The 22,924-nt window shown below is 37.4% G+C and overlaps 1 protein-coding gene across 1 annotated transcript; it reads left to right on the forward strand.

Annotated features, from left to right (window-relative positions):
- The first annotated feature begins 17,471 nt into the window (after nt 1–17,471).
- LOC138890366 (uncharacterized) lies at nt 17,472–18,116 on the forward strand. The gene has a single exon (XM_070173747.1). The coding sequence runs from the start codon at nt 17,472–17,474 to the stop codon at nt 18,114–18,116; it is 645 nt and encodes a 214-aa protein (XP_070029848.1).
- The last annotated feature ends 4,808 nt before the right edge of the window (nt 18,117–22,924 follow it).

Consider the following 22,924-nt stretch of genomic DNA (forward strand, 5'->3'; position numbering starts at 1 on the left):
TCTACTTTATCATGATTTTCATTAAAAAGCTAGCATGTGGGTCCTTAAGGGTAAAATTGGTACTTAAGGTGATTTGGCAATAGTCTACTCCTGTTTATTAAACTCCGTGCTGAGTCAAACTACCTCAAACAATATGAAATGGAGGGAGTAAGTAAATAAGAGAAAAATTCCATTAGAAGAGGGATTAAGAGAGGGGTTTAGAGAGGCGGCGATTAAGGTTTTTCAAAGAGGGAGAGAGTTTTAGAGCGGCAGGTTTAGAGGGAATGAGATTAGGGTTTGGGGTTGGGGGATTTAAAAGGGGGGATTGAATGTGGGCCATTGGTCTTAGAGATCAACGGCCGGGATTTTAAAAGGGTGTTGGGTCGAGTTAATTAAATGGGTCGCGACCGGGTCATTGGCTTTGGGATGGAGTAATTGAGTTAGTGTATTGGGCTGGTTTGATCCGAAAATTAGTCAAAAATTGGGCCAGCTTATAAAAATAGAAATTAAAAGAAAAATAATTTAATAAAATAGCTAAATAAATATATAAAAATGCTACTTATGCAAATTAATACTTTAAACAATAATAGGAGACTATAAAAAATACAAAATATTATTTTGACCTTAAATGAAATGGCAATTGCAATAAGAATGCAAAATATAGGCTATTAGTGCAAATTTATGCGAAAGCCTAAAATACAATTGTAATTATATAAAAAATGGGGTAAAAATATTTTTAAAATCTATTAGGGAAGAAAATAATAATTTTAGGTGATTAAATCATCACAAATAATTTAAAAGAGTAATTACTGAATTTTATGTAAATTAATGCACGAAAAAATTAGTTTAAGAACTCTAAAATTATGAAAAATTATAATAAATGCTTGTGTAAATCTTGTAAATTAATAATTATGCAAAACTGATATTTTGAAAGTATGCATATTATTTGAAAAATATATGAGGGCAAAATTAGGTATTAACACACAACCCTGGAATCTATATCTCCCTTGGTAACGTGTTTAATTTTTGGAATAGTAGATTAATAAAAATAAATCACTCTTGATTATCTTGGACCATTAATTGATTTTAGTTTGCTTAGTTAACGGCTAATCTAAGTCTTTGTGGGTTCGACATCCGACTTTCGAGTCATTTTATTACTTGACGACCGCGTATACTTGCTTGTGTGTTTGGTCCCAACAAGTTTTTGGTGTCGCTGCCGGGGACTTAGTTATTGGTTGTCAACTAAGATAAGCTTTTAATTGATTTTTGTTCAAGCTTTTAATTTTCTTATTTAGTTAGTATTTTTTTTCTTTTACTTACTTTCACATGTCATCTTGGAATATAAATTGTTCGAATGATGGTTATTCTTATTTTGATGATCTCTGTCCATATTGTGGAGGATCCCACTAGTGAAAAAATTGTCAGAATGTTTCCGGGAGCGATTTGTGCGCACAATCTCAATCCTTTGATTGGAATATTTGTAACATGTGTGGTGGTCAATATGGATATTGGGATAGTTATCCTAATTCTTTTTATCCTTCTTCGAGCCCTAATTATGATGTTTCTGATAATTTTTGTGAGTATGATAGGAACAAAGTGGAGAATGTGGAATATGATGCTCATATAATGGATATTGTTAGTTTATATGAATCCACCAAACTATAGAGTACATGGTCCTCTATGAGATGATGCTTAGAATGCAGTAAAGACTGAACGTAAAGAAGGAAAGATATTGTCTACGTGGAAAAATCCTACACAAGGGGATCAATAAAACTACGAACTACTCTTGTAGGCTTTTAACTCTACTAACTTGAAATCTCCCTATTACAAGTCACTTTGCAAAAACCCTATTGCAAAGACTTCAAACTAACTTGTGATGCAACCACCACAAGCCACTCTATAACTATCCTAGTTACAAAGGCTTTAAACTTATGACTATCCCTAGTCACAACATAAACTTAGAAGTTTACGAATTTTGGTTTCTTCCTAAGACAACACTTCTAAGAAAGCAAACTAGGAATTACAATGACGAACAAATAACAATATTACAACTCAACTACGGATGTACATAAAGTCATTTAGAAACTGATCCTTAGTGGAGTTGTCTTCTTGTTCTTGACACACCAGTGACTTCAATGTCGGATGAATACTTTTTGTTTCTTGAGAGAATATCACTGAATGCACAAGAATGGTGTGCCTTGCACCAGGTTGTTTTATCACAAATGATAGCACAATGGATAGTGATGTCAACTCTTGGTGCACGCTTTTTCCCAATGAGAAGTGACTGATGTACTATATGCACAGCCACTTCTGGGCAGTTGCGTTCCAGCTGGATAGTGGACTTTGTACTTATATCAGGACACACCAACGGACCAGGTCCTAGTTGTGTTACTCTTCTATGACAGTTGCTAGATGGTCACTTTCTTCTGCTACATTCTAGCTGTGTACTTGACTTGTACTTCTGTCAGAGAACCCTAAGGGAGCAGGTCCCTGTTGTGTTTCTCTTTATATTGATTGCGTACAGTCACTGACTTGTGCTTGTGTCGGAGAACCCTAAGGGACCAGGTCACCAGGTCCCTGTTGTGTTCCTCCCTGTGGTCGTTCATCCATTTGCTGATTTTTAGACTTCGACCAGTTCTCATGAAATGTATATCCAGGTTCTCTATCAGGTTCTTTGCGACAAGTTTGTTAGATCATCAAAACATAAGAAGCATAAAGCCAAGACATTGAAAACCCATCAATTTTCCCTTTTTGATGATGACAAACTTAGGCATGAACATTGTTTGTTTAGAGCAGAAAGAACGAGATGAGATGCCAAAATTACACGAAGTTCCCCCTTAATCTCAGATCTCCCTTCTTTGTGATTTTCCCTCACTTATACACAAAGCATAAATTACCCCTCACCCACACACTTTTCCCCTTTTGGCATCATTAAAAAGAACAGGTATAAGCATAAAGAAGTCCAACACAGCTAGCTCATGCCACATATGAGCACACAACATGACAGAAAAGAGAAGCCAGATGAAATCAGTAATGTACAGGCAAAGAAAGGGGAGCTGTTTTATTAATGTTTACATTGGACTGAGCAAGTCAGGAGCAGTAATGGTTAAGTTCAACATGCCATCACACAAAAAGCAAACAAAAGTAAAACAACAGATACAAGATTTTGGAGCAAAAATAGCTGGACACTAAGAGGATCCTAGGGGATACTAAAGGAAGAAGGCTTGGAGGAAGAAACAACAATGGTTTTGAGAATCAGGTCCAGTATAGCATTTGCAGATAGTTGTTCTTCAAGTAATTGAGCTTGAAGTCTGTCATTTTCCTTTTTCAGTCGTGTAACTTTCTCATTAACAGAATCAGGTTCTTTAGCTGCTTGACTAAGCTGAGTTTCCAATATGGCACTTCGAGCCCTTAGCCTTCTAATTTCCTCAGAAGCTGCATTTTGAGTGTTGATCCACTGAGAAATGGTCGAGATGCTTCCACTAATTCTTTCTGCACATTCACATTCTTCTAGAGTGGTCTTAGATAAGGTCTGCTTACCTGTGCCTACTTTGGCACTCCCCAAGGGGACCTTTATAGAATCTGAACACCTGACTGAGGAGAAAGCCATAAGGTAACTCATGATTTCCACCCTTAAAGTTTGCCACTTTTTGCATATGATCTATCATGATTGCTGGCAAATTGATTGGGACAAACTCATCAAGCGCTTCCATTAGAACCATATCTGATTTTGTAGCAATAGATCGCCTCTCAAAACGAGGTAAGAGCACTTTATTGACCAGTTCAAAGAGAAGCTGATACTCAGGAAGCAATACCTTCTTGTGCACTTGTTCCCCCTGTTGAATAGCTTGCTCTTTCATGATAGCTCTCCTAAAGTTCTCCCCACAGACACCCTTGACTAAGGACATACCTTCACACGGAATTCTGAGAACCTTTCCTAATGTTGAAGCGTCGAGCACAATGTCTATTCCATTTACGAGTGCACATATGTGATCCCCCTCAACAGTGAAAAGAGATACATAAAAGGTTTGTACTTCATCTTCGTACACTAGAGGCATGCTCCCTTCAAACAAGTGTTCCCATTGTTGAAATTCCATAATCTCCAGAATTTGTCTCATGTCAGCCATCTCCGAAATTGTTGGGTCAAATGTACGACCCCATAACACTTTTTGAGTTCTTAATCTCTGCTGCCAAAGATCACCATCACAGGTCATGGACCTTATTGAACCAGGTTCTTTAACAGTTTCTCTTTTTTGTTTGCTAGACCCTTCGGCAGACTTTCCTTTCCAGCTTGCTATCCCCACAATATTGTCCTCAGACACGGCTAGCTCAGTTTGACTCCGTTTAGACTTGCTTCTATACTTCACGGATGACCCTTTCTGTTCCTCAACAGTTTCATCGGAGACCTTTTCCATAGACCTTTAAACTGTCATAAATTGTTGTACTAAGGAACCAGGTTCCTTGGAAGCATCTTTGTCTATCTGGTTTACTGACACACTCTTGATGAAATCCCTTGGATTAATATTTCTCTTTTTCTTTGTCTTGACACTCCTCTTACTCTTCTGCAATGAGGATTCAGAACTCTCTTGCTGTAGTGACCTGATAGTGGGTGATTTGAAGGAAGACTCTAAGAGCTTGGAGTGAACAAGAGGTACATGAGTGAGTTTGCATGGAAGAGAATCAGGTTCATCAAAAGGCTTTTTTGAGAATATCTCATGGGCCAAGGACTCGAGGAATGATGTGGTTCTCACATATCCTGGGAATGGAATTTCTTCTCCCTGGTACTCAGACGAGAGATATGCTCATTCACTCATTAGACTCTCAGCAGCTATAGCCATGATGTTATGAGCTGCTTCCTTTTCTAGTGACTCCTTGAGAGTCACTAAGTCCAACATGGAGGAGTTTAGATATTGGTCAGGATCATCCTCAGGGGCTTATGACACTTGAGGAGTAAAACCTCTAGTGTGTTCTTTGATGAGATCACAGGATTGACTAGACATAGGGTTCTCAAAATGATGGTAAACATGGTTTATCACAAATGGAAAAACTGTAGGAGTAGAGGAGGAGCCAGGAGTGGGTAATGTGATAGAATGCATGAAATAGTGATGCTCTGGGGATGATTTCAGGGATAATAACGAAGTGGGAGCGGTGTTATTGGTAGGAGAATGAGACGATTGTTCGATCGCCATTAGATGAGTACTTGGTAGACGAGTATAGGGAGAAAGAGAGAGATGAGGAGAAGATCCTAGCTATACAAAGGAGATGAAGGTTCATGACTTGCCGTGAGAGAGAAAGAAAGTTTTATTAGAAGAAGGGCTAATGATGAGTGGAGAGTGAAATAGGTTCTAAATAGTTCTAAAAACGGCAGTAGATTTGTGGGGAAGTGTTACCGTACAGAGGAGATGAAGGGATTTGCAATACAAGACATGACACGCAGACGTTGAAAAGTCGGATGATGTGGCAGTTGAGTTAATTTTGTTAAAAAATTTTTTGTTTTGAGAGGTCATGTAGAGTTAAGCACATTACTACTAACCTAAGGTACAAGAACCTGATGCCAGAATATTTTTTTGAAAAAGGGTTTAACAGCTCCTCTCTCGTAGTTCATAATTGTACCTTTAGCTTCCATGATCGTCATGCGTGTTTACCTACAACAGTATTGATGTGAGTTAGGCTTGATCAGAAAACACTTTAGCTACCTTTACCTGGTGTTGTCTTACATAGCCAACTGATGGAAGATCAGGTTCTTCATTAGACTTTTTTGACCCCATCTTCACCTTGATTGATCCAGAATATTCTCTACTCGAGGCTTTGATTCAGATATCTGGAATTTGGTCTTTTATTCTGCAATACTTTCCACAAATCAATCCCTTCTTCATATTGACCATCAGAAGATGATCTCACCCTTCAATGTGCTTGATCCTCTTGTTTTTGAAATTCTTCTTCAGTTGTTGATGAGGCCATTGAGTTTTACTTCATTATCTCCCAAAGGATGAGGCATGAATCATGACAAGTGAACCGTTCCAAATGTGCTTTCCTTTTCCATAAAAAAACCTACATAATGAACATTATCATACCCAACAGGATTAAAAGTAATGTCACCTGAGGGGTAACACAGGACCAGGTTCTGAGTTCCTCTAAGGTATTTCAAACTTTTTGTGGGTAGCCTTCAAGTAGGATTCCTACAGACTTACACTTTGGATTCTATTCTGGAGTAGAGATATAGAAGGATAACAAATACATGCTTATCTAACTCTAGAATAAAAGAGAGTGATTGACTTGTCGCGTAGATGAGAGCCTTTGGTTTTCCAATTTGAGACAGAAGTTTGATTGAAGAGGGAGATGTGGAGGTTAATTTGATTTCCCCACACTTTGTGTTCAACTGCTTGTGCAATGCATAAGCTGCATATTCACTCTTCCTTCAGCTTCAGTGGTAGTAGGTGACATACCAGGTTCTTTGTGAGATGTGGAGGATGATGTTGCGTTGTCTTTCGCCAGTCTCCTTCATCTTTTCCTATTTGAAGCCTCAGATATTTCCCAGAGACAGGGTTGGTTCATCATATTGATCATCACCGTTTCTTTCTTGGCAAGGGAAAGTGTCTCGTTAAATACCCTACGAGCTCCTTCTACTATTTAGTGTGCCCTTTGTTGGAGACTTTGTGGCCTTGTTTTGTGGATTGTACCCCAGAAAGATTCCTTCGCTCGTCTTTTTGCATTAAGCTTCCCAAGCTGATCCTTCCTGTTGTCGAGAACATGGCATTTTCCTCCATTTGGCAGCTCATGGTGGGTTTTGATTTAGGAGGGACCTGATCTGACACCTATTCTCCACGTAGAAATCAGTATTTACTGCGTTTGCCCAGAATTTCTTGGTGATTCCATAGTTGATGAGCATTGTCCATACAACATTTTTCAGTTCCGTTCTTTCTTTCAGCAATACCATTTTGCTATGGAGTCCTTGAGTGTTGAGAAATTGTGTGTGATCCCTTCTTCCCCCTCCTCCTTTATTTTGTAAACTCATGTCCAGATGACACTTGAGTTTGGTAGACCACGAACCAGGTCCTACTAAGTTAATTTATTCGGAGGTGAGAAGTTTGCATATACCAATCCTGCATGCCATGGTTGCGACTTCACTCATCTCATACCACCATCTTGTGAAGATTCATAATTAGTTGGAGTGGATGTTCTTGTTTCCTTTGTCCATTGAGACTACTTGACGAGTTATCAGATTGGTGACTGCACTTTTTAGGCCATTCACATAGTGCACGTTCCCACTTGAGTGCCAAAAGAACCTTTCTACTTTTTCATTCACTGAGAATGTACCCTTTACTTCCTTTTTAAGGATACATTCCCTTCCTGCAGGGCTTTCAGTGAGAAGAGATTCATGATGTTTTCAGCTGCGTGCTTTAAGCATCCACTGTCCATAGTCCATCACGGTCAGCTTTCTTTCAGTGTTCCCTGCTCATGCAAATCAAGGGTTAGATTTAGGAACCCAAACTAGTTTGGGTCCTTTGTTATGATAAAAAGGATGAATGAGGGATTTTCTAGTCCATGTAGGCAACATCCGCTTTTTGCGAGTGGTATCTGGTCCTTTGTTAATAGTTACTCCATTAGTAAACACTTTGTTTTTCTGAGCAGACTGAACTCTGGCCTGACAATTTTCTTTAAAATTCTCATTGTTCCCACAGTGGATACATAGCCAGTTATCAAGTACAGTGATATACTTTTTATGCGGGTTGTAAGGAGTTTTCTCCCTTTGGAACCCGATGCCCTGCTTGTTCCCACTGTTGTTGAGATACATGGCTATGACAGCATCTGAGGACCAAGTCCACTTCAGAGAATTCTCAAGATCATTTCTTGCTTTCTCCAATTCAGCTTGAAGTTGTTGATTCCTCTCGAGTTCACTGCAGAGACTGGTTTTCATAACAGTTAACTCCTTTTCAAGCATGATGTGCATCTCACTACTTCCTTTCCTTTCCCAAGACTTACATTCCTATGTTCTCTATTGAGTCCCTCAATGATTTCCTCTAGATTAGTGCGTATTACTAACAGGTCAGCCCTTTCTTCTTCAGTAAATACAACTTTTTCTTCTAAGGTGTGTTTCTCATTGTTAAGGCCTTCTATTGTTTCTTTTAGATCAACAACTACTACCATCAGATCGTCTCTCTCATTTTTAACACTAGTTATTCTTTCATTCAAGGCTTCCTTTTCTTTTTCAAGATTAGCTATGGTCTCATTTAAGTTCACTACGCAGACCACTTCATCTCTAGATTGCTCTTCCTCTCCTAGTTCTATGGTCAGGTTCTACTTATCGTTTATAAGGCTATAATAGGCATTAATTAGGACATTAGATAAAGACCTTATCTTCTTAGAATAATAGGATTTCAGATTTCTTTGAACATCCCTGAAGTTTACCTCATCGTCTTCATCTTCTTCATCATCATCATCTGATTTAGCCATCAGCGCGAACAATGAATCGTACTTAGTTGCTTCAGTTTCCACTACCATCATGGAATTATTTTCTGCATCTGATATCCGTTTGGATTCACTTGAGGTGTCTCCCCAAGCAGCAAAAGCCTGCTTAACGATATTGTCTGCAACGCTTTTTTGATTGAATCTTTTATCTGGGACCATGTTCCTTTTTCCTACTTTGTCAGGATTTTGCTTGTATTACTCCTGTTTCGCGAGTGGGCAGTCTTTGATGAAATGCCCTGACTTTCCACATCTGTGACAGAGATCGTTGTTCCTTGTTTTACTTCAATTGGCCCACTTTGGTATACCATCATTTCTTTGAACCATCTTTTGAAATCTCTTAGTAAGATAGGCCATGTCACTATCTTCATCACTTGAATCACTATTTTCAGCCTTAAGCACCAAGTTCTTTTCCTTCTTGGACTCTCTTCTTTCACTGTCTTTCTTTCTTTTCATCTCGTATGTCTTCAGATTATCAATCAACTCATCCATGGTCAAAGTCTGTAGATCTTTAGCTTTAGTGATGGCATTTACCTTACTTTCCCAAGACCCAGGTAGAACACTGAGGATTTTTCTTACAATTGTTTCTGGGAATGACATCTCCAAGTGAGTGAAGCTCATTTATGATGGAGGTGAATCTGGTGTGCATATCTTGTATGGACTCATTATCCTTCATCCTGAAGAGCTCATATTCAGTGGTGAGTATGTCGATCTTGGATTGTTTGACCTGAGTAGTTCCTTCGTGTGTGGTTTGTAGAGCTTCCCATATTTCTTTGACAGTATCACAAGCTCATACTCTGTTGTACTCATCAGGTCCTATGCCACACATCAAGATTTTCTTGGCACGATAGTTCTTTTCTATAGCTTTTCTGTCAATGTCGGTGTACTCTCTTCTCCATTTGGGCACCAATAGTCCTGTTTCTTCAAGCTTCTTCATGGGAACATGTGGACCATCACAAATGATGTCTCACAGCTCTGAATCTTCTTCCATCATAAAATCATGCATACGGGTCTTCCACCAGCCATAATATTGACCATTGAATCTAGGAGGTTTATAGGTTGATTGTCCTTCTTCAAAGTTGGGTAGAGCAGCCATTGAGGATCCTTCCTAGGTGTTAGCCTGATAGGAGAAACCTGCTCTGATACCAATTGTTAGTTTATATGAGTCCACCAAACTATAGAGTACCTGGTCCTCTATGAGATGATGCTTAGAATGCAGTAAAGACTGAATGTAAAGAAGGTAAGAGATTTTCTACGTGGAAAAATCCCACACAACGAGATAAAAAAACCACGACCTACTCTTATAGGCTTTTAACTCTACTAACTTGCAATCTCCCTATTACAAGTCACTTTGCAAAAACCCTATTGCAAAGACTTCAAACTAACTTGTAATGCAACCACCACAAGCCACTCTATAACTATCCTAGTTACAAAGGCTTTAAACTTATGACTATCCCTAGTCACAACATAAACTCAGAAGTTTACGAATTTTGGTTTGTTCCTAAGACAACACTTCTAAGAAAGCAAACTAGGAATTACAATGACGAACAAATAACAATATTACAACTCAACTACGGATGTACATAAAGTCATTTAGAAACTGATCCTTAGTGGAGTTGTCTTCTTGTTCTTGACACACCAGTGACTTCAATGTCGGATGAATACTTTTTGTTTCTTGAGAGAATATCACTGAATGCACAAGAATGGTGTGCCTTGCACCAGGTTGTTTTATCACAAATGATAGCACAATGGATAGTGATGTCAACTCTTGGTGCACGCTTTTTCCCAATAAGAAGTGACTGATGTACTATATGCACAGCCACTTCTGGGCAGTTGCGTTCCAGCTGGATAGTGGACTTTGTACTTATATCAGGACACACCAACGGACCAGGTCCTAGTTGTGTTACTCTTCTATGACAGTTGCTAGATAGTCACTTTCTTCTGCTACATTCTAGCTGTGTACTTGACTTGTACTTCTGTCAGAGAACCCTAAGGGAGCAGGTCCCTGTTGTGTTTATCTTTATATTGATTGCGTACAGTCACTGACTTGTGCTTGTGTCGGAGAACCTTAAAGGACCAGGTCACCAGGTCCCTGTTGTGTTCTTTCCTGTGGTCGTTCATCCATTTGCTGATTTTCAGACTTCGACCAGTTCTCATGAAATGTATATCCAGGTTCTCTATCTGGTTCTTCGTGATAAATTTGTTAGATCATCAAAACATAAGAAGCATAAAGCCAAGACATTGAAAACCCATAAGATATAATGAGGCAAATAATGGAGAAAACTCAATTTTTAAGGGAGCAAACTCATGAACGTCGAAAAGAGATGGAAAATCTCAAGGCAATAAATAAGAGAATGAAGGACAAAATAGAAAAATGGGTTGAAACATTTGATGATCAACAAGTGCAGCCTTAGGTTGATAGTCAGTAAGAGCTTCAAATTCGAGAAGAGAGTGAGTTCCAACAAGAGAAATATTTTGAAGAAGAGGAGATTTTGAGCCAAACTTGGCTAATGGAACAAGCTGAAAGATTAGAAATATATGAGGCTCAACGTGAGAAAATTACAGATGAGATAAAAGACTTAATAGAAGGAAGAGCTGAACTGGGACAAGACATCGAAAAATTTGGCACTGTTATTTATGACTTAGGAGCTCAATTGATTGCAAAGATTGATGCGTCTTACGCCCAACAAAATAGTAATAAGTTGTGTGAAGTTGAAAAGGATCTTATACGCCAAATTGATGAGCTAAAAGTGGAGAGTCAATCATTCGAGCATATGTTTGTTGATGATGCTCGTGTTGAGAAAAGTACACCAGAGCCATGTGAGGAAGCAACTAATGTTATATTTGAAGAGTCTAGTGCATGTAAATATGAGGATGTAATGAGTAATACAATTCTAGAGTTAGGGCGTATTAGTCCTCATTCCATACATTTTCAGCATTGTGTTTGGATGATGACATGAAAATTGAGTCATATGATCCTTTGGAAGAGCCAATGGATGAGGAACGGGGTGGCTACATTCTTGAATTCGTCGTGCCAGAGAGACAGAATTACATACCTCATCCAAAGGCCAAGAAGTGTAAAACACGATATTAGTTGCTTAGCCCAATTAAAGTTGTCTCACCACCCAGGAGCATAATAGAAAGCTTGAAGCCAAATTAGGGGCTCAATTCATAAGTTCGAGGTGGAGGCAAAAAGTGGTTCAAGTCGTGCGGTGACGTTAAATTAGGCGCTTGTTGGGAGGCAACCCAGATTTATTGCTTTATTTTATTTTATTTTATTTTATTTTTGTAGTGTTGTTTTATTTTGTAGGATTATTAGCATAGGAAGCAAAGCCATTGGAAGAGTGCAAAAGCGAGCTAGATGGTGAGAACTAAGCGTGGGGTGCCCACACAAAGGACCATGTCTGGGGGAAGTTTGAGTACCCCGTGAGCCGCTGTTGCTTCGGCCTTTGGCCTTTCAGGGAGTTTATTGCCAACCCTCATTATTGTTTTGCTTTATTTGTGCATTGAGTACACTACACTCCTTTAAGTGTGTGGTGAGAGAATTTCTCTAGATAATTAGTAATAGTAGGTTAGAAAAATGTTAACTTCTTATTTTTATTTTCGTAATTGTGTAGTATTTTAGTAGATCCTAAGAAATAAAAAAATAAAATAAAAAAATTAAACTTTTCCTGACAAGGGATCTCCTAGACAGTTTTCTTGAGGGATTAAAGTCTAAATAAAAATCCAAAAATATGTCGTTTAGCTTTCTTTAGGTAGTAATAATCCCCTATGGTTTTTCTTTGTACCTTGGTTCTTTTCCATGGGATGTAGTTTGAACTGGGTAGTAGTTTACCTTTTATTTTTTATTTTTAGACTAGATTAGAATTTAGGGAATAAATGGAGGAAGAAAGATGAGATTCCTAGGCGCCCTTGACTTGTTTGATAGTAGCATATTTAGGCTTTGGCAAGTGTAGTATCTTCCCTGTATGTTAAAAGTGCTTATGATGCCTTGATTATTTAGAATACATATTTTGTGACGCCTATGTCTCATTTTCTTGACTTATGTTCCCTTTGTGCTTAATGATTAATATCTCGTGGCTCCGTGAATACTTGCATATGTTGAGAGTCAGAATGAGACCGTCCTTAGTGAGTTAAGTGCCATGTGTGGTGAGATTTTTGTGCAGTTCATGTGTTGTACTTGTGTCTAGAACTTGCCCGGTATATGAGTTTAAGTGAAATTTTAGGTGATGCTCGGTTTGAAAAAAGATTTTAGGCTTTCTTTGATCTTTTTGAGCTTTATTGCTTACCATAAATAAAAAATATCCCTAGTTAACCCTTTTGAGCCTATAAACTTTTATTTGGCACCCACATTACAAGCCTATACCCTTTTTTTATTCTTAATTGACGTTGTTTTGATCCTTTTACCTCTTAAAGCACATTAATTGTGAAATGAGCGCTAAAAGGAGTAAGAAGGGACTAAGTGTGGGGTGACTTTTGTGTGGAACCAATAAAAGGAAGAAATATGCACTTATTTGTAAAAGAATACACTACTAGTGGAAAGTGCAAAAGAGAAAAAGAAAAAAAAATCTTTAGATGTGTAAATTGATATCTTGTTCTTGCTAGTGGGTATGAATTAAAGTAGTGCCTAAAGAAAGAGGAACATTGTTAAGGATGATTTTAATTGCGGAATTACAATTGGGATTGAAGAATTTGCGCTTACAGATGATTATGTGATGGGTTAAAGTGCTTAGGAGGGTTAGCCACTATTCATAAATATATCTTTCCCATCCCTTAGCCCACGCTACAACCATGAAAACTCCTAATTGATTTTAGATCGAGTGAGCCTACATTAGTAGAGATTTACATTAAAGGCAAGCCTATGGTACCAATTGCATGCATGTGACTTCTTTTGTTAGAGTGAGAGATTTTCTTTGATATATATGAGTCCTTAAAATATACTTGGGCATTTGATTTGAATATATGGATTCAACTTACTCTCTTGTTCTTGTTGTGAGGGTACATAGTTTCACAAGGGATAGTTAACGTTATTAGACTTCTCTCTATGATGTTGGTGTTCAAGCCATGAATGCATTGTGACATTGAGTTGGTTTTTGAGACTAGGAGCATGTTGTCTTTGTTGTGAATGTTTTGAAATATGGCATAAGAAAAAGGGAAGTGTATGTGATTGCATATGCTAAGGTTTAATTGTTGCTATTTGTTGCTATAAACCATGGTCATTGGTGTAGTGTGCTTCGATTGTGTAAATATAAAGTGCTCAAGGATAGTGTAGTTTGATTGCTCGAGGAAGAGCAACGTTTAAGTGAGGGGTAGAGATGTTTGGCTATAATTATATATTTTTAGTGCATTACTTACCTTACATTTAGGTGCTTTAATGCTAAATTGTATTATATGTGTGCTTAAGTAAGTTTATTTTATGTGTTGGTACGTTGAAGATGAAATTGGGAGCAAATTAGAGATTTTATATGTATTTTATGCACTACACGAATGGCTCGTGATTATTTGATGATGAGAATAATTTTGATGTCAAATTTGATGATTGAAGATATAATGATGGAGTGATAATCTATCTATATATAATAGAAGAGTCATAACAAGGATAGAATGACAAGTGTCAAAGCCAAAATTCTACAAATGTCAAATTTTAGGACAAACCTCCTATAAATTTGGAGATTCAAGAATAATTTAAAATAGAAAATAAGTTCAAAAGTTTAAACCTTCCTATTCAGTTAACATCAAAATTGAATCTCACGTTCAGTTTTTTTAAATTAATTATCCTAACCTCAAATTAAAAAGACATTTGGTCAACATTTCCTATATAATATCATCAAATAACCAAGTTAGGAAAACTTACATTTTTTTTAATCCTTAGGGGGCCTTTTCTTGATTGGAACAGTGTTGTATGAGACTGTAGATGATGTCATAGGTGCTTTGAAATGTGTAACTAAATATGCATAATAAGATATAGATATCTAATAAATACGTAACCATATAAGATATAGATATCTAATAAATACGTAACTCAAATTAAAAAGACATTTGGTCAACATTTCCTATATAATATCATCAAATAACCAAGTTAGGAAAACTTACATTTTTTTTAATCCTTAGGGAGCCTTTTCTTGATTGGAACAGTGTTGTCTGAGACTGTAAATGATACCATAGGTACTTTGAAATGTGTAACTAAATATGCATAATAAGATATAGATATCTAATAAATACATAACCATATAACTACTGTATCAATGTAATTTGATGAATTGATATAGAAATTTAGTCAGTTTATAATTTGTTGAAACTACTTACCAAGAGCAAAAGATATTTGCCTTGATGAATTACATGCTCATATATGTTTTTGCACACAAAATGTGTAGATTCTGAATTTGTGAGTAAAATAATTTACCCAATAATATTACTAATATTCATAATTGAGAATGAGTTAACGATAATAACTACGTCTCAATTCAAAAATATTATTAGGTTTAACTTTATTTATCTATATCTATATCTATATTATTATAAAAGTTAGAACCTCAAAATTTAAAAGTTAAAAATTATAGATATAGATATTTATATCTATATCTATATCTATAATATTATAAAAGTGAAACCTCAAAAGTTAAAAGTTAAATTATCACAATACCTTTCTTTTTTTTAAAACTAAATAACCTAAATATCATCTTTTAGATTGTCTTATTATCTTTCTACTTCTTACTTTGACTTAGTTAACAAATTATTTCTATTAGTTCACATTATCTTTGTTAAAAATTTTGTTAGAAATTATTGCAATTTTGTAGTTCACTTTTATTTAGTTACCTACTGCTATTTTAATAATTTGTGCATTTTCCTTTGACTGTTTTTAATTAATTTATTTATTTATTTTCAAAAACCATTTTAAGGTTTAATTACACCTTTTAGCGCTCCTTTGCTACGGGTGGGGCCTCACCAGTAGTAGCGGTGACAACCCCCCTTCTCTGTTTGTCTTCGTGGTGTTTTGTGTGTATTTCAGGTTAGGGACTCTAGCTATTATCAGTGAGCGGGACGCGCGTGTACAAGCAAAAGGAACAACCCCGACATTTGGTCAACATTAAAAAGACATTTGGTCAACATTTCCTATATAATATCATCAAATAACCAAGTTAGGAAAACTTACATTTTTTTTAATCCTTAGGGGGCCTTTTCTTGATTGGAACAGTGTTGTATGAGACTGTAGATGATGTCATAGGTGCTTTGAAATGTGTAACTAAATATGCATAATAAGATATAGATATCTAATAAATACATAACCATATAACTACTGTATCAATGTAATTTGATGAATTGATATAGAAATTTAGTCAGTTTATAATTTGTTGAAACTACTTACCAAGAGCAAAAGATATTTGCCTTGATGAATTACATGCTCATATATGTTTTTGCACACAAAATGTGTAGATTCTGAATTTGTGAGTAAAATAATTTACCCAATAATATTACTAATATTCATAATTGAGAATGAGTTAACGATAATAACTACGTCCCAATTCAAAAATATTATTAGGTTTAACTTTATTTATCTATATCTATATCTATATTATTGTAAAAGTTAGAACCTCAAAATTTAAAAGTTAAAAATTATAGATATAGATATTTATATTTATATCTATATCTATAGTATTATAAAAGTGGAACCTCAAAAGTTAAAAGTTAAATTATCACAATATCTTTCTTTTTTTTTAAAACTAAATAACCTAAATATCATCTTTTAGATTGTCTTGTTATCTTTCTACTTCTTACTTTGACTTAGTTAACAGATTATTTCTATTAGTTCACATTATCTTTGTTAAAAATTTTGTTAGAAATTATTGCAATTTTGTAGTTCACTTTTATTTAGTTACCTACTGCTATTTTAATAATTTGTGCATTTTCCTTTGACTGTTTTTAATTAATTTATTTATTTATTTATTTTCAAAAACCATTTTAAGGTTTTATTACACCTTTTAGCGCTCCTTTGCTACGGGTGGGGCCTCACCAGTAGTAGCGGTGACAACCCCCCTTCTCTGTTTGTCTTCGTGGTGTTTTGTGTGTATTTCAGGTTAGGGACTCTAGCTATTATCAGTGAGCGGGACGCGCGTGTGCAAGCAAAAGGAACAACTCCGACAAGGGTCGGCAGGAGTTGGATGCGAACGTGCTAGCTGGACGCAACTTCGTCGTATATACCAAGACAATTCCCAGGTTCTACTCGCGGGAATTGGTACCTCCCGTTTTTCATTTTCCCCTTTATTGTGTTAGTTAAGTTGTTGCAATCATAGTTCCTATTAGTTTATCCATTGTATTAGTGCGCTTATAGTTGTAGCCTGTCTTTGCCTATCTTGGCCCGTTGATTTGTGTGAGTGTTAGTGATTCCCTTTAGTCTATCGTAGGTATAGTGGTTGTGGTCTGGTATGGTCGAGTAAGGTCATGTCCTCAGAGGGTGGGACGGTAGGGAAAGGGTTAGGGGGTGGGTCGGGAGGTAAGGAAGGTAAAGGGAACAGAGGTGCCTATAGGTTAAGAATCGGGTCACGGAACGCAGGTACATTGACAGGTAAGTCTATAGAGTTGGCGAAGATTCTCCAAAAGAGGAGAGTCAACATAGCGTGTCTCCAGGAGACAAGGTGGGTAGGGTCGAGTGCGAAGGATGTGGACGGGTATAAACTTTGGTACTCAGGAGTCGAGAGAGGTAAGAATGGAGTGGGTATCTTGGTGGATAGGGAACTTAGAGAGTCTGTAGTCAAAGTTAGACGAGTGAATGATAGATTCATGGTTATTAAGTTGGTGGTTGGAGAGTACACCCTGAACGTCATCAGCGCCTATGCGCCGCATGCGGGACTAGATGAAGAGGTTAAATGGCGCTTCTGGGAGGGGATAGATGAGATTGTGTGCCAGGTTTCACCTGCCGAGAAGCTATTCATAGGAGGGGATTTCAATGGTCATATTGGGGCGAGCGCAGGTGGTTATGGTGAGTGCATGGAGGATTTGGTTTTGGGGAGAGGAACGGAGGAGGTACCATGCTGTTGGAATTCGCTAAGGCTTTCGGGTTGGTGATTGCGAACTCGAGATTTCCGAAGAGGAAGGAGCATTTGGTTACTTTTCAAAATGCGGTAGCAAAGACTCAGATTGACTATCTTCTCCTCATGAGGTGTGACAGCGGGTTGTGCAAGGATTGCAAGGTGATTCCGAGTGAGACACTTGCAACACAGTATAGACTCTTGGTGATAGACGTTGGTATTAGGTTAGAGAGGAGGAAACGCTTTGCTCGGGGATCACCGAGAATCAGATGGGGAGCCCTAACTAAGGATAAAACCCAAGAGTTGGAGTGGTGGTTGTTGGCTATGGGAGCTTGGAGGAGCAGTGGGGATGCAAACACTATGTGGTCAGCAACAACAAATTGTATAAGGGCGTCTGCGATAGAGGTGTTAGGGGTCTCGACCGGTGTCTCTGGTAGACATAAAAGAGACTGGTGGTGGAATGAATTAGTCCAAGGTAAAGTGGAAGCGAAGAAGGCGGCATACCTAAAGTTAGTGGGGAGCATAGGTGAGAAGGAGTGGCGAGCGTGCATGGAGAGATATAAGGTAGCTAGGAAGGAAGCTAAACTGTCAGTCATAGAGGCTAAGACTGCGGCTTATGGTCGTATGTACGAGGAACTAGGGTAAAAGGGAGGGGAGAAGAAGTTATTCCGGCTGGCCAAGTTGAGAGAGAGGAAGGCTCGGGATTTGGACCAAGTATGATGCATCAAGGACGAAGATGGTAGGATACTGATGGAAGATGCCCAGATTAAGAGGAGATGATAGACTTACTTCCATAAACTTCTGAACGAAAAAGGGGATCGGGATATTGTGCTAGGCGAATTGGAGCATTTAGAGAGTCACCATGACCTCGAGCATTGTAGGCGTATCAAGGTTGAGGAGGTTGTGGGGGCTATGCGTAAGATGAGTAGAGGCAGAGTAACCGGACCAGACGAGATCCTAGTGGAATTTTGGAAGTGTGTAGGGAGAGCAAGTTTGGAGCGGTTGACTGGGTTGTTTAATGTTATTTTTAAGGCAAAGAGGATGTTGGATGAGTAGAAGTGGAGTACAGTGGTTCCATTATATAAGAACAAAGGTGATATCCAAAGTTGTCACAATTATAGGGGTATCAAATTGCTGAGTCATACCATGAAAGTATGGGAGAGGATCGTTGAAGCGAGGGTGAAGATGACAGTGTCTATATCAGACAACCAGTTCGGGTTCATGTTGGGTCGTTCAACCACAGAAGCTATACATCTTGTTAGGAGGTTGGTGGAGGTGTACAGGGAGAGAAAGAAGGATCTGCACATGGTGTTTATTGACCTAGAGAAAGCGTATGACAAGGTTCCTAGAGAAGTTCTCTGGAGATGCTTGGAGGCAAAGAGTGTGTCAGATCCCTATATTATGGCGATTAGGGACATGTATGATGGGGCTATGACTCGGGTTAGGACGGTAGGAGGCGACTCTGAGCATTTTCCGGTTGAAATAGGGTTACACCAAGGCTTTGCGCTCAGTCCGTTCTTATTCGCCCTGGTGATGGATTCGTTAACAAACCATATCCAAGGGGAGGTGTCATGGTGCATGCTATTTGCTGATGACATAGTTCTGATCGATGAGTCACGAACCGGTATTAACGAGAGATTGGAAGATTGGAGACAGACTCTTGAGTCGAAAGGTTTCAAGCTGAGCAGAACAAAGACAAAATACTTGGAGTGTATTTTCAGCACTGAGCCGGGGGAAGTGGGCGTGGATATGAGGCTTGAATCACAGGTTATCCCAAGTAAAGACAACTTCAAGTACCTTGGTCGGTTATCCATGGGAGAGGGGAGATCGATGAAGATGTCGCACACCGTATTGGGGTAGGATGGATGAAGTGGAGGTTAGCATCTGGAGTTTTGCATTATAAGTGCCGACGATACTCAAAGACAAGTTCTATAAAGCGGTGGTTAGACCGGCTATGATGTATGGGGCTGAGTGATGGCCTGTTAAGAACTCACATATCCAAAAGATGAAAGTAGCAGAAATAAGGATGTTGAGGTGGATGTGAGGGCACACTAGGATAGACAAGATTAGAAATGATAATATTCGGGAGAAGGTGCACGTGGCTCCCATTGATGACAAGATGCGGGAAGCGCGACTCAGATGGTTCGGGCATGTAATGAGGAGAAGCCCAGATGCTCCAGTAAGGAGGTGTGAGTGACTAGTTGTGGAGGGCACGAGAAGAGGTAGAGGGAGGCCTAAGAAGTATTGGGGATAAGTGATCAGGCAGGATATGACAAAACTTCAGATTTCCGAGGACATGACACATGACACTTGATAGGAAGTTGTGGAGGTCGAGTATTATGGTTCTAGGATAGTTGAGTCTCGCGTTACTTTGTACCGTTGTGAGCCTAGTCTGGTAAGGTTTTAGTCTAAAATAACTAGGGGCATTTCCATGTCTTAATACTTTCTCTTTTTGGTGCAAGATCTATTTACTAGCCATCATTTCTGCCTTGTATTTTTCTTCTGCAATTTATGTTCCTATTTTTCCTATGATCTTTGTAGTGAAACTAATATTCTCTCTTTTTGTTTTTCTTATTATCTTGAGCCGAGGGTCTTTCGGAAACAGCCTCTCTACGCCTTCGGGGTAGGGGTAAGGTCTGCGTACGTACTACGCTCCCTAGACCCCACTTTTGGGATTTTACTGGGTTGTTGTTGGTCTCAAACATATTAGTTTCCTGATACGACACAACTTCTTATGCTTACAGTTAAATTGACGACTTCGCACGGAAGAGTTGCATCAACATTGACTCCCATAAGATAAAGAATAATCTCAAAAGTTCACGTTCCATTGCAGTTACAACTCCTAATAATAAGGAGATAGCACGACAACAGTTACAATCTTCTTTTAGTACCGTTTCAAGCCAAATCCTTCATGTCTTCACTTGCCGTTTCAACTAAAGGCATAAGTTTTCAATTCCAAATGCCCCACGTTACAATTACAATGGTAATCAAGGCAGAGAAAAAATCAACAACAGAGAAAAAATTTACAATGAAGACGCTCTGAAGCTAAGCTTTCTTTTCCAACTTTTCTATCTTGAGTCTTCTATAGTTATATCGATTTTTCCTGTTTTCATCATAATTGTTTTTTCACATAAACGTCTTATTCCCTATTGCTTGTAATTTGTGCTTTTATTTTATCTTCATAGTAATTGTAACAGTTGCTTTGGAAAGTGTAAATATTATACGTTCCATTCTAAGTTACTTGGAGACTACAAAGTGAATTTCACAGAATTTTTTTATTGCAACTTGGTTAGTCATTGGTTGCTTAATCCAAAATCTGAATGTGCTACATTTTTGTTTGGATAGCATGTCGTGCTTAGAAGAGAACTTGGAGCTAAAAGACAAGTAAATTAAGGTTGGATATTGTTGATTTGCGGCAGTAAGAATATTCACTAATTTTGCAAATTTCTTATGATTTTCATCTCTCAAATCCCTCTTTTCCTTTACTTATCTTCTTCTTTTTGTTTGGTCGTGACTATAAGAAAGCTTCGAGTATCCAAATATGGAAGTGTAAATTATGTTTTACTATTGAAGTCTTCATCTTTCTTTGTTTGGTCGTGACTATAAGAAACTGACAAGTTCCAAATGTGGAATTGTAAATTATATTTTACTATTGAATCTTCATCTTTCTTATCTCTTTTTTTTTCTTTTTAACTGTTCCTTCTCTTTTCACATTTTCTTTTGTGTTTTACTCTATTTCTTCTTCTTTGTTTCTTTATGTAGAGTAAAATACTGGAGAAAACTATTCTAATTTTATACACATGAAATATTTTTAAAAGGCAAAATGAATTTTATAATATTTACAGTAATGCCTATAAAAGATAAAGTTTCAACTTAATATTCCAGATGATCATTGAGCAGGTTTGGTGTGCGTGTATGTATATATATATATATGGAGGGGATCCTTTTAAACCTTATGACAAAAGTTAATAAAAATTATGATGGAAATTCGAATTTGTATAACAAAAGAAAATTTTGAATTTAAATAAAGCATATATTCTTTGCAATAGATGTGAAAGTGTTTAGCTTCAATTTCAAATTATAACTATTTCTAACAGAGTGGATTAGACTGAAGTCTTCTTCTAATCTTATATTTGATTGTACCATTTTTATTGTGCGTAACAAAACTTATAAAGTCTTCTTCTCTATTTTTCTGCAGCCTGGTACCTATCTAGACCAGAAAGAAAAGTACATCTTATATATTGAATTTGTTAACAAAGAACTTATTGTGTTTTCAATGGTTGGCCTTCAAGATCTATTTCATCCGAGAATTAGAATATGGTCAATCATCTAAGATTGTAATTTTTTTTTTTATAAATACTTTCCTCACTAGCTGTTTTCTAATGAGTACATATGTTTCCTTATGACTTGAATGTATGAATATTCAGTACATTTACATGTTCATAAAATAATAACATTTACATGCTCCTTAATCTACTGTATTTCTCAAGTAATATTTTTTATGAAAAATTATATTTAATATTTTACACGTAACATGCGGGTACAAATACAAGTTAATATTTGAAAAGCAAAGAAAAGAAAAGAGAAAGTTAGGCAAAATTTGGCATTAATTGAAACGAAGCAGTAGTAGCAGGCGAGGCGAGGCGAGCAATTCTTCTCGCGTTAAGGCTCGCGACGCTCAGCCTAGTGCGAGGTGCTCCGCGCGGGTCCAAATTCCAAGCCTATTTTGTCTTCTACTTTTTTTTTTTGGTTTTGGATTTTGTTATTTCGCCTAGATCTTTTATCCTACACCTATGAATAGTCCTTAAATACAATTTTTAAAAAAAATTTAGAGGAGGGTAGAGCACGGAGCAGCCGTGGAGGCCGGAATTCATCAGATTCCATCTTTCTTCCATCAAACTTAGTAATCTTTACTTTTTCTTGATGATTTGTTATTTTGCTACCATGTCTATGTGGAGCTACAATTCACGTTCTAGGGTTGTGGTTGTAATGAATATTGAAGTTTATTAATTATATTACCGTTAATTCGAGTTATCATCTTTGATTGTTTCTCTAATTCTGTGCATAATTGCTTAATTGTTTGGTCAGTGAGTTCTGTTTACTATCTATGCTATGCTTGGAAAAGCCTTGTTTAGATTAGAGTAGAATTACAGAGAGCTTGTTTCTGAACCCGTGGCCCAGGGAAAGATTTCGCGGTTAACATAGGAATATATCTACTAGTCTTGCTTAGTTGAATATCGTATTATATTCGTTCATGATATTACTCAATACCATAGGAATATAGGGTTGGTGTATTATGAATAGACGAATAGTATTTTGAGAACATGATATTTATATAAACGATTCAGTCAACTAGCAATCATACATAATTTGGATTAACAGGTGTAGTTACGAACTCAATAGGATTGATAAACCGACCACAACCCTGGAACCTATATCTCCCTTGGTTACGT

Source organism: Nicotiana sylvestris, chromosome 4 (genome assembly GCF_000393655.2).
Source record: "Nicotiana sylvestris chromosome 4, ASM39365v2, whole genome shotgun sequence".
NCBI lineage: Eukaryota > Viridiplantae > Streptophyta > Magnoliopsida > Solanales > Solanaceae > Nicotiana > Nicotiana sylvestris.